Source organism: Nicotiana attenuata, unplaced genomic scaffold (assembly GCF_001879085.1).
Source record: "Nicotiana attenuata strain UT unplaced genomic scaffold, NIATTr2, whole genome shotgun sequence".
Lineage (NCBI taxonomy): Eukaryota > Viridiplantae > Streptophyta > Magnoliopsida > Solanales > Solanaceae > Nicotiana > Nicotiana attenuata.
Window position 1 is genome coordinate 139856 of NW_017671868.1, and position 11259 is coordinate 151114.

An 11259-nucleotide genomic window follows, 5' to 3' on the forward strand; every position below is an offset into this window, starting at 1 on the left:
GTCTTTTAGAGAAGCACAACCAAAAATTTGCCTCACAACAGACACATGGACTTCACTACAAAGAATAAATTATATGTGTTTGACAGCCCACTTCATTGATAAGGATTGGAAGTTGCATAAAAGAATACTAGATTTTTGCCCTATTACTAGTCATAAGGGTGAAGAGATGGCTAAAGTTATTAGGGATTGTTTGCTTGAATGGAAATTAGACAAGGTTTTCACTATTACCGTGGACAATGCTTCTTCAAATGATGTCACAGTTAAAGAATTGTCTAAACAGTTAGATATGTGGAAAACTAATATGATGAGTGGTAAGCATCTTCATGTGAGATGCATGGCTCATATACTAAATCTAATAGTGCAAGATGGATTAAAAGAACTTGATGCTTCTGTGACACGTGTTAGAAATGTTGTGAGGTATGTGAGATCTTCGCCTTCAAGGACCTTAAAGTTTAAACAGTGTTGTGCACATGTAAAGGTAGAATGTACCAAAACATTGTGTTTGGATGTTCCTACTAGGTGGAATTCCACCTATTTGATGTTGGACACGGCACAAAAATTTGAAATGGCCTTTGACAAGTTTCATCTTTTTGATGATGGATTTTCGGCTTATCAATGTTCTCATGTTTGTGAAGATGGTAGTAGTGTAGGTCCTCTTGATTCTGATGATTGGGTGAATGTGAGGAATGTGATAGAGTTTCTTGCAAGATTTCACGAGCTAACTAAAAAAGTTTCAGGTTCACGTTATGTCACTTGTAATTCTCATTTTGAGGATGTATCTGAACTTTATTGTCATTTGAAAATGTGTTTAGCTAGTGAGGATGAGCATTTGAGAAAAATGGCTGAGCGAATGCAAGAAAAGTTCAAGAAATATTGGGGTGAGCCTGAAAAGATGAATAAAATGATTTTTATTGCTTCTGTGTTGGATCCACGTAACAAATTTGAATATGTTGAGGGAGCACTTGAAGAACTTTTTGGGGAGGAAAAAGGAAAGAAAATAAATGCCGAGGTGTATGCTTATATGAATTCTTTGTTTGGAGAGTATCTAAAAAAATATTCAACTGCATCTTGTCCTCAATCTCCATCTAGATCTACTTATCTAGCAACACATCTAACACATCTAGTGGGAGTGTTATAAGTGCATCAAAAATAAGGACTAAGCTTAGCTTGAAGAAACAAAAGGAAGACAATGGGGGTGGGGGTGCTAAATCGGAGTTGGATAAATACATTAGTGAAGAACAAGAACCTTTTAGTGAAGACTTTGATATCTTGAGTTGGTGGAAAACACATGCTTCTAGATTTCCTATTCTTTCGGAGTTGGCTCGTGATGTGTTGGCCATTCCAATTTCTAGTGTGGCGTCGGAATGCGCATTTAGCACCGGTGGCCGTATTCTTGATTCATTTAGGAGTTCATTGACTCCTAAATGTGTGGAAGCTCTTATTTGTGTTCAAGATTGGCTTAGAGAAGAGAAAAATCCTATTAGTGTTGAAGAAGACTTGAAGTATCTTGAGGAACTCGAGCTCGGTAAGCTTTAATATTTTGCGTGTATTTTAGTTCAAAATAATATATCATGCTTTTTCATTTGTATGACATATTTGGTCGAATTATCTATAGATATGGAAAATAATGGAAGCACAACTAGCATTGTTTGATGTATAGTTGCAACTTGCATCTTGAGAGGTAAGTTTAATACTCATTTTGTTTGGTGATATACTTAATACTTTTGTAGTTTTGTTTTTTTATCATCAAAATATTATATTCTAACTTATGATTTATATTTTTTAGGTTCAAGCATTGTGGTCAAGTCTATAATGTGTAGTTGCAACAGTGTTGACTGTTTGCATCTGGTGATTCGCAATGACTGTTGTGTTGACTGTTGTTGCTGCAACAGTGTTGCTGTTGCATCTGTTAAGTTTATTATGTATTGTTTAGTTTACATCTGTTAAGTTTAGACTGTTGCTGCTGCAACAGTGAACAGTGTTGACTGTTTGCATCTGTTAAGCATGTAATGTATTGTTTCAACTTTCAATTTCAAACTTAACTTGAGTTTAGTATGTAGTGTTTCAATTTCAAAGTTTAGACTGCTGCTGCATCTGTTAAGTATGTATTGTTTCAATTTCAAAGTTAAGTAAGTATGTACAAACATTGTTGACTGTTTTTTATTGTTTCTGACTTATAGATTTTAGATGCTATAAATCTATAGCATCTGGTGTTTAGTATGTATTGTTTCTGACTTTCTGTGTGGCGTTAGATTTGTATTTGTGTATGGATAGAAAATTATGCATGTGCTGCAACTTCAAACGTTGCTGGTTTCAATTTCAAACGTTGCTGGCTTGCTGCAACAATTATGCATCTGGACAGTGCACTGTTAGGACTTAGGCGTTAGCTAAATTTTAGCGATTATTAAACCGAAACCGTACCGAAACCGTACCGAAACAAAATAAGAAAAACCGAACTGTACCGAAATATTTTGGTATGGTATTTGGTATACACAATTGATAAACCGAATACCGAATTACCGAACCAAAATTATTAAATACCGAACCGAAGTACCGAATGCCCACCCCTACCGATAGTCTTAGTAGCATGCATGTCTCTTGATATGCTTAGATTTTTTATTATGTTATGTGGTTTTGCTCGCCTCAGGTATTGTGTTCTCCGTTGCTATTATTTGGCACTACGCATCCTTTATCCCTCCCTTTTCTTTCCTCTTACATCTTTCTTCCTTACTTGCTTTCCTCTTCTTATTCTTGCCCTTCCTGAGCCGAGGGTCTATTGGAAACAACCTCTCTACCTGCATTAGGTAGTGGTAAGGTCTGCGTACAGACTACCCTCCCCAGACCCCTCCTGTTGGGATCAAACTGGGTATGTTGTTGTTGTTGTTGTATATATTTGAGCGTTGCTAAAATAACAGATTCCACTTTCACTGTTCCTTGAGCTGAGGGTCTATCGGAAACAACCTCTCTACCTTCACAAGATAGGGATAATGTTTGCGTACACATTACCCTCCCCAGACCCACCCGTGGGATTACACTGTGTTTGTTGTTGTTGTTGTTGTTGTTGAGCGCTGCTAGAATTTGGTTTAACTTGGATCTTGAATTGGGCATGGCCTTGGGCTTTTGCAGGATCAGTTAATTGATCTCAAAACTTAATTTTGGTACGCTGTAATTGGTGGTCTAATTAGGATTGACGAAACCTCGGGCAACTCACTAGAAGGTGGGTTTTCTTTTCTCATTCAATAGTGCAACGTGGGAAGCATCGATATGTTGTGCTCAATATCTCTATATCCAGGTTCCATGCCCAGCTAATTGGCTTTCTGTTCATGTGTATCTTGTAAATCCTGTAATCTGTTGTCAATTATGGTTTCTTGTGATTGTACCTCTATTTCCTGGATTTCTTTTGGATCATTAGTCGCTTTAACTTGATAGCAAGTCAAGATCCTAAAATGTGTTGCTAAAGACAGTTTTATATTGCCTCAAGTAAAGTTGCTCCAGTTGAAAGCAGATTTCTCTGTTGGCTCGCTTCGAAGTTCTAGAAATAAAGAAAGCTTAGCTGCTTCTGAAGATATCAGAGGGAGTTCATATCAGTCAAAAGAGGTGTAGGAATATGACCAAAAAGGTACTCCTCAATTCATTTTGTTATCCTGGTTTTGGTATAGGCATGTTGTCAAATTGATTAACAGCACATGGTTTAAATTTTTGATTATATTTTAAATTCACAAAGAAGAGAGCACTCGAAGTTGTTGGCTTAACAGCAACAAAGATGCAAGAAAAGCATACTTTTGAGTCAAAGCTAATTTCTCTAGCAAGGTAATAGATGAGAAACAAAGTACAGACTGACTTTGAAAGATCTAAAAGCGAAAAAGACCAGTATTTTACTTCTCAAAGAAATGTCCAGTATTTTATTATCAAATCAAAACAACAAGATGTACCAATAATCTTGGTGAAAGTAGCTTACAAGAGGAAAAGAATGCTTTTGCAGAGTTTGAAAACATCATATTTGCTCATCTTTTATGAGGGGTTTCCTACTTTGGCTTTGCATGTAACTACATTCAATTGGTTGAATGCACTAAACGTTCAAAAATAGACCTGCTGAGTTGAATAAGAAAGAAATCTTTAATGCAAAAATTTCAACAAAATCTGCCTTCAACTGAGCATCAGAAATCGAAGTTTAATGATGGTATTCAGGTTAGTTAAGTTCAGTGAAAACATATTGTTATTCTTACTTTCATTCCGTTGCATCATTTAGTAGTTTACTTTAACTCAGTTTAGTTTCTTTGGTAGATCATATTTCAAATTGCAACTATATTGGTCCACTATTTATCTAGAGAGAGATATTTCTTGATATTATATTGCTAATATCTTCTTCATGTCAAAGATGCTTGCAGGTGATATATGCATAGGAATATATTCTTTATTGCAGTGCTATCTCAAGGCAGTGCCAGTTCTGTTACAGAGCCAATAGTAAATCTCTAATCATAGCATCTTTACTTCTCCACTGCAATAAGCTTATGAATATACTGTAAAAGGATGGCTTCTTCACTACTATTTACTACTGTCGGGATTTTGCTTTCTTTGAGCCGAGGATCTAGCGGAAACAATCTCTCTACCTTCACAAAATAGGGGTAAGGTCTGCTTGCAGCTTACTCGCACAGTTCCACTTGTGGAATTACACAGGGATTATTGCTGTTGTTGTTAGAGGAAAAAGGAGGTGTTCTCTGCTTGTGGAATATGGTTGAGAAAATGATAAAAACTTTGTTTTTGCTTCAATCATATGGCTGTGTACGACTTATATAAAGCATTCCAAGTATGCATGTTGATTCTGTTTCCTTTTATTTTTCATAATCTGGTGTTTCCAAGACTTCCTTTGAAACTTTAGACATAAACAAAATCATTCAAGGACGGATTTAGCAGGTAGCAATGTGTGTGACTACCCATTTCTTTTGGCGTGGTTCCCTATTTTAAGAATAAAGAAAATCATCCAGGGTATGTCCATGTCCATTCAGTTGATCCCAACTTATTTGGAACTGAGGCACAATTGTCGTAGAGAGTCGAGAGGATGCCACTAAGGTTAAATATGCCTAGTTTCGTTTGGGCATTGCTAAAAAACTATGGATGAATAAAGAACACGTTCGTGTTAAATATGGTTAATACTTAACCGGTTTACATGACAAAATTACAAACAAATATAGGCAAGAAGGTAAGAACAAACAAGAAAAATAATAGATAGTAGATGTTAGATATCTCTTTCTTTAACACATAGGAATATGTTTCTGTTCTGCTCACCTGATCCTTGAATGTACTTTAAGGGACCATGTAGTAGCAACAACAACAACAACCATTCCTCATTGGCGCCGGCGCCGGCGTCGCATGAGCATGGCCGAGTCAAAGGACAAGGCCAAATCCAAGACGAGCACGACCGTCATAACAACTAGGAAAATACAAGACAGACTTCTCTATAACATATCTATATAACAGTCATTCGTTATAAAAGTCAAATTTTTCTTGGAACCAATTTTCATGTAATGTCATAATATATATCCTATATAACAATATTTCACTATAGCAGCCAAAAAATGTCAGAACAAAGGAACCCGTTATAGGGAGGTTTGACTGTAGAAGAAAGCTGCTAAATTGATCAAGCAATACGAGTAAAGCAAGAGCGTTTAAAGCATAATTGTTTCAAATTTCGTCTAAGCTTTTTGAGATATAAGTAAAGAAAATTTATTACTCATAGATAAATCTAAAGTTTATATTACTAGAAAATTGAAGTTCAGATATGTGCCCTTTAGTGTAAAGAGAGCATACAATTGAAGAATGATATATTTACAAAAATTTTGGTTCCTTGGCTTGCTCATTTCTCCCTCAAGCTTTTATTCCATCTGCTTGAATTCTAAATTGGAGCATTAAAAGGTAGAACATATCCTACCTCTGAGGTATTTACAATGTACTCCAGAAGAATGTAGTAACTGGCATTATACATTTCCTAAAGCCCAAAGTGGTAATTGCACGCGACAGCGCTACCCGTCGAGTAAAGATCTCAGATTCTGAAGTCCTTCTGCAGATATACACTTCCTAATTCTTGATCTTTGGAATACAATAGGTGGTGGTGGTTCAGAGTGAAAACATACCATGACTACCGTTAAGTTGTCGATAGCACCACGTTTTTTGGCCTCGTCCACGACTTCCTTGCAACATAATTTTGCGTTGTTGTGTTCTTGCAGTCTCCTTCGGGCAAAATCCACTGCATTTTGGCTTCTGAAAACATCCCATATCCCATCACTACCGATGATCAAGAACTCGTCTTCCTTTGTTAATGTAAGCAGTTTTAGTTCAGGTTCAGCACTCAATGGCCCACCCTTTTCGACTTCCTTCAGTCCCTTAATGTGCCAGTCACCCAATGCCCGGGTCACGCCTAACTGTCCGTTCAAATAACCATCATCGACGAATCCACCCAAGGACTCGACACGTGTTCTTTCACTGACACAACAAGGTCTGTGATCCTTTGACATTTCTATAGCCAATCCACCTCGAGAGAGTACTGCTCGACAATCGCCAGCATTTGCCACGAGTAATGATCTGTCCATCAGATATTAGTACAGAAAGAAACCTATATTAGACACAGATCTCTAATGTAGCCTAAAGAAGATAAATTTGTATTTATTAAGACTGAATATTAACCAACAAAATTCCCTACTAGCAACAACCTAAAAAAAGCTTCACGGCACTAAGATATCGTGCTAGTTGATTGAAACATAAATTGGAAGTCAGGATAAAAGGAAAATAGTGAAAAGAAAATGAGATGAATGCATAGGAATGGTTACCTTCCAAATATCATAGCAGTGAGTGCAGTTGTGCCCGAGGAAAAGGCAGAATCAGCGGAGCATGACTTGGCAAAAGCAGCATCTGTCTCCAAAAAAGATTTACTGACCACTTTCTCAAGTTTCAAAGGGAAATCTGCATCCTCAACAATGATTCTTGGTAAGAAGTCACGAACAAAGAGTGCTGCTCCCTTCCCACCATGGCCATCAAAGACCTGTCACTAAAACCATTTACATCAGTGGTCGCCTGGTCGGAGAACATCAGATGCTAGATGTGCTAAGAATTTATAGTAAACTTGGCTTATTATCTCTTTTCAATTCTTCTCCACTCCTCAGCCGGAACTCCTATTTTATATGAAAGTGATGTGTGATTCTTAATGAATAACTAGTATAATAATTAGACATTATATTTGGTCCTAAATAGGAAACTAATAAGATAAGCTACTTGTACCCTGCAGGTCCAAGTGTGAGTTCCTATGCCACAAGCAAAGATGCTTAGACCTACTGCGCTTCAGCTGTTCAGCATATACATTTTCCAATAGTAACAAGTTCAAACTACAATGTGTCATGGTGTTTTTGATTCGCGGTGTTTTTAGTTGGACTACATTTCTGATCATTATGCTATCTCATCATTTGAGTAGAGTGGTCTCTTTGTCTCTTTTATGGTGCAAAGCAGTGTCATGATCTGATAAGCACGACAGGAGAGCTCTAATTCATCAGTTGTCACCTACGGTTTTATACATTTGTTTGATGTAGTTAATAACTAATCCTGTACCATTTTGCAATAGCACAAGGCTAGCACCATGAAATCCGTCAGCGACGTGTTTCATCTCACAACCCTGAGGAACAAGGCACTCCTTTGTAGTTCTTTCAGCCCTTTTGTGCGACAACAACAACAACAAACCCAGCGTAATCCCACTAGTGGGGTCTTAGGAGGGTAGAGTGTATGCAGACCTCATCCCTACCTTAAGAATGTAGAGAGGTTATTTCTAGTAGACCCTCGACTCACGAAAGATAGAGAGGCTCTAAATTCTCATCAATATACAACCCATGTTCCCTACATCAATACCTAAACTAAATTTTATAGCAAGGAAAGATACAAATGCACCTACTAGTAAAATGAGAAAATTGCAAAGGATGAATATCATGATGCCAAACGAGTTTAAAGGACTTACTCCATAAAAAGAGACAGCCTCCTCCTCACCAAGAATACTTTGACCAAAATTCTTAGCCAGGTCCGCAATACAAATATGAGTATCTTCCATATCAAGACGACCTCCAATATCGGACCACTCTCCAGATCTAAGAGTAGGGAGGAATTTATTGAAGAGTATCTGCTTACGGTCTGCAATAGTTGTATCCTCAGAAATGCTTTCCATCTAGAGAACAAAAGGAAGAAAAAAGGAAATAAATCACTTATAACGCAATGAAGAAGTTCATAGCCATGCAACAATCAGCTTAGATGTTGAATTGTTCAAGTGAACTTTCTATTTAGACACGAATCGGTAATAGAATTAGTATAGGAAATAATATAGAAGGACCATCGGGACATGAAAATGTGTGATACTAATCAATGAATTTACTGCTGAAGGAACATTGAAAGAAACACAAGATGAATGCAAGTAAAGCAACTTCAATGATTTACTAACTTATCGAAGAAAAAGAACTTCAATGATTTACCATGGCACATAGCAAAAAACCAAGATTCTACAAATATGCCGCGGAGATCCATATCATTCAAATTAGTTTCCAAAGGCAAAGATTTCCAAATTTCCAGATATAATCAAGAATATCCATTTATTAATAATTTTTTCTACCAGAAAGATCGATAGCACAGTACAACAGATGAAAAAAAATCTACCAAATCCATCCAATACAGGAGCCTTTCCGACCAGTCCCACACTTATAGCCTGTTTGGCCAAGCTTCTAAAATCAGCTTACGTTGAGAAGTGCTTTTATCAAAAGTTTGTGTTTGGCTAATAAATTAGAAAAGTACTTCTGAACAACAATTAGTGTTCGTCCAAGCTATTAAAAACTGCTCCGACGAGTCCCACACTTAACCATAAGAAGAAAGGATACCAAAAAATGCAAATCACAAAAGATAAAGACCCATAATTAATAAATAGACCATCTAACAAAAAAGAGTGAGAAAACCAAAAAATAGACAGAAGATGATTACTAAGATAGAAACCAGTAGAGAAGTATGACAACCCCAAACCACCAAAATAACAAACCATAATTGACAACAACCCAATTATTGTTTCTTCAAAGTACATATCCAATAATAACTACATCATAACAACAACAACAACATATCCAATATAATCCCACAAGTGGGTTATGGGGCGAATAGTGTATACGCAGACCTTACCTACCTGGTGAGGTAGAGAGGCTGTTTCCGATACACGATCGGCTCAAGAACTACATCATAAAAGGAGGAAGAAAAACAATCAAATCTTTGCAACTTGCTAGATTATTCAACAGTCCTAAATTGACCAAATTCCTTATACAAAATAAGCAACAGCTCTCAACATCCATTTGCACACCAAAGAACAGCTCTAAAGCATGACTACAACAGCTACACCTCAATCTCAAATTATCCATATAAGTGGAATTTAATGCATAAGTAGACTAGGAAAAAAATCATATCTTTGCAAAATTATTGGAAAAAATACCAAATTTACAAGACCAATAATGATAAAAATTAAAGAAAGAGATCCTTACTGGGAAAGAATTTCTGATCACAGCAAGACTAGAAGATGTGTTTTTTTCACAATTCTCTTTTTGGGTATTTCCCAATTCATCTTCTACTTGTAAAGATCCAATCTTTACATTATCATCACTCTTTGAAATATCCAAATTCTCCATTTTCTCACTCACTTCCTCTGACTCTTGTACACACATTTCTTTTTAATCAGTTTTAGCAAACAAAATAATAACCATTTTTTTTTTTTTTTTTGAGAATCAAATTGGAATTTTTTTTCACTTTATTTTCTGCAAGTTGAAAACTTTATGAAGCAGAGAATATATATATCAAGAATTGGAAATTGAGGAGAAGATTCTTGGAATATGTGATGTGATGATAATTAATCTCAAGATTATATATATACTGTTTAATGCAAAATAGTAGTAATAACAATATAGAAGAGAGACAAATGGAAACTTGAGTTTTCCAGATTTTTTCTAAGAAAAAGTGTGGTTATAGCTGTATTATTACTGTGAAAGCAATGAAACAGAAGGGGCTTTTTCTTTTTTGTTTTTGGAGGTTTTTAGGTGTAGATTTTTTTTATTTCTCTTTTAATATTTGTTGGTTTTGTACCTACTTTATAGGAAACTTTGGGGTACTGGTGGCTTCTTTTCCTATTAATTTAATTAATCATTGTCAAACTTAGGAAAGGAACAAAAAGAAAAAAGAAATAATATTCTGTCTTATATTTGTATATATAGTCAAATTTTTTATAACAATCTCGTTTGTTTGGATATTCTTTAATTACTATAGTGAAATGTAGTTGCAGAAAATATATATTATGATATAACATGAATAATCGATTTCACATAAAACTTGGTTACAATAAAGTATTGTTATAAAGGAGAGATCTGACTGTATCATTCAAAAGTACATTATCGTATGATTGTACATATTACTACACTAGTTAATACCATTATCATTATCATTGAGCTGCTTAAACTCGATTATGTATAATTTACAATATATTTTGGTTTTCACCCGTCGTACGGCATTTGTTTTGAAGTCTCGATTAATTCAGATTCGCGAAGTGTAAAGTCCATTAAAGGAAATAATACTCCCTATCAAGGTTTTTCATTCTCATAGTTCAATGTGATGACCCAAACGGTCATCACTTGTTTTAAATTAAATTCTATGTTCCGAGGCCTTGAAAACCTCACTTAGAGTCACATCGATTTGTGTGCGCAGTCCTGGCGCGTAGCCGGAAAGCTTAAATATGAAAATCTGTGAAAAACGGTAAAATTTGGCTATAATGAGTTAATTTGACTTCGGTCAACGTTTTGGGTAAACGGACCCGGACCCGTGATTTGACGGTCCCGAAGAGTCCGTAGGAAAATATGAGACTTGGGCGTATGCCCGGAATCGAATTCCGAGGTCCCGAGCCCGAGAAATGAATTTTTAAAGGAAATTGTTTTCTGAAATTGTTTAAGGAAATTTGAAATGAAATTTGATTAGAACATGTTAGTATCGGGCCCATATTTTGGTTCCGGCGCCCGGTACAAGTTTTATATATGATTTAAGAAATTTCTATAAAATTTGGTGAAAAACGGACGTCGTTTGACGTGATTCGGACCTAAATTGCTAAAGTTGATGTTTTATGAAGTTTGAGAAAAAAATCCTTTGATTTTGAGGTTTAATTCGTTGTTGTTGAGGTTATTTTGGCGATTTGATAACACGGATAAGTTCGTATGG

The 11259-nt window shown here is 35.9% G+C and overlaps 1 protein-coding gene and 1 long non-coding RNA gene across 2 annotated transcripts; one reads left to right on the forward strand and one right to left on the reverse strand.

The window, feature by feature from the left end:
* The first annotated feature begins 1445 nt into the window (after positions 1-1445).
* On the forward strand, positions 1446-1861 carry LOC109210628. The gene is made up of 3 exons (XR_002065584.1): positions 1446-1525; positions 1616-1681; positions 1787-1861. It is a non-coding gene; the product is annotated as an uncharacterized LOC109210628 (long non-coding RNA).
* Positions 1862-5734: 3873 nt separating this feature from the next.
* LOC109210630 (probable protein phosphatase 2C 27) lies at positions 5735-10113 on the reverse strand. Its single transcript, XM_019374079.1, has 4 exons — positions 9546-10113; positions 7997-8200; positions 6825-7036; positions 5735-6579 (listed from the first exon to the last, which is right to left on the reverse strand). The coding sequence occupies exons 1-4, from the start codon at positions 9723-9725 to the stop codon at positions 6021-6023; spliced, it is 1155 nt and encodes a 384-aa protein (XP_019229624.1). The 5' UTR covers positions 9726-10113; the 3' UTR covers positions 5735-6020.
* Positions 10114-11259: the final 1146 nt, after the last annotated feature.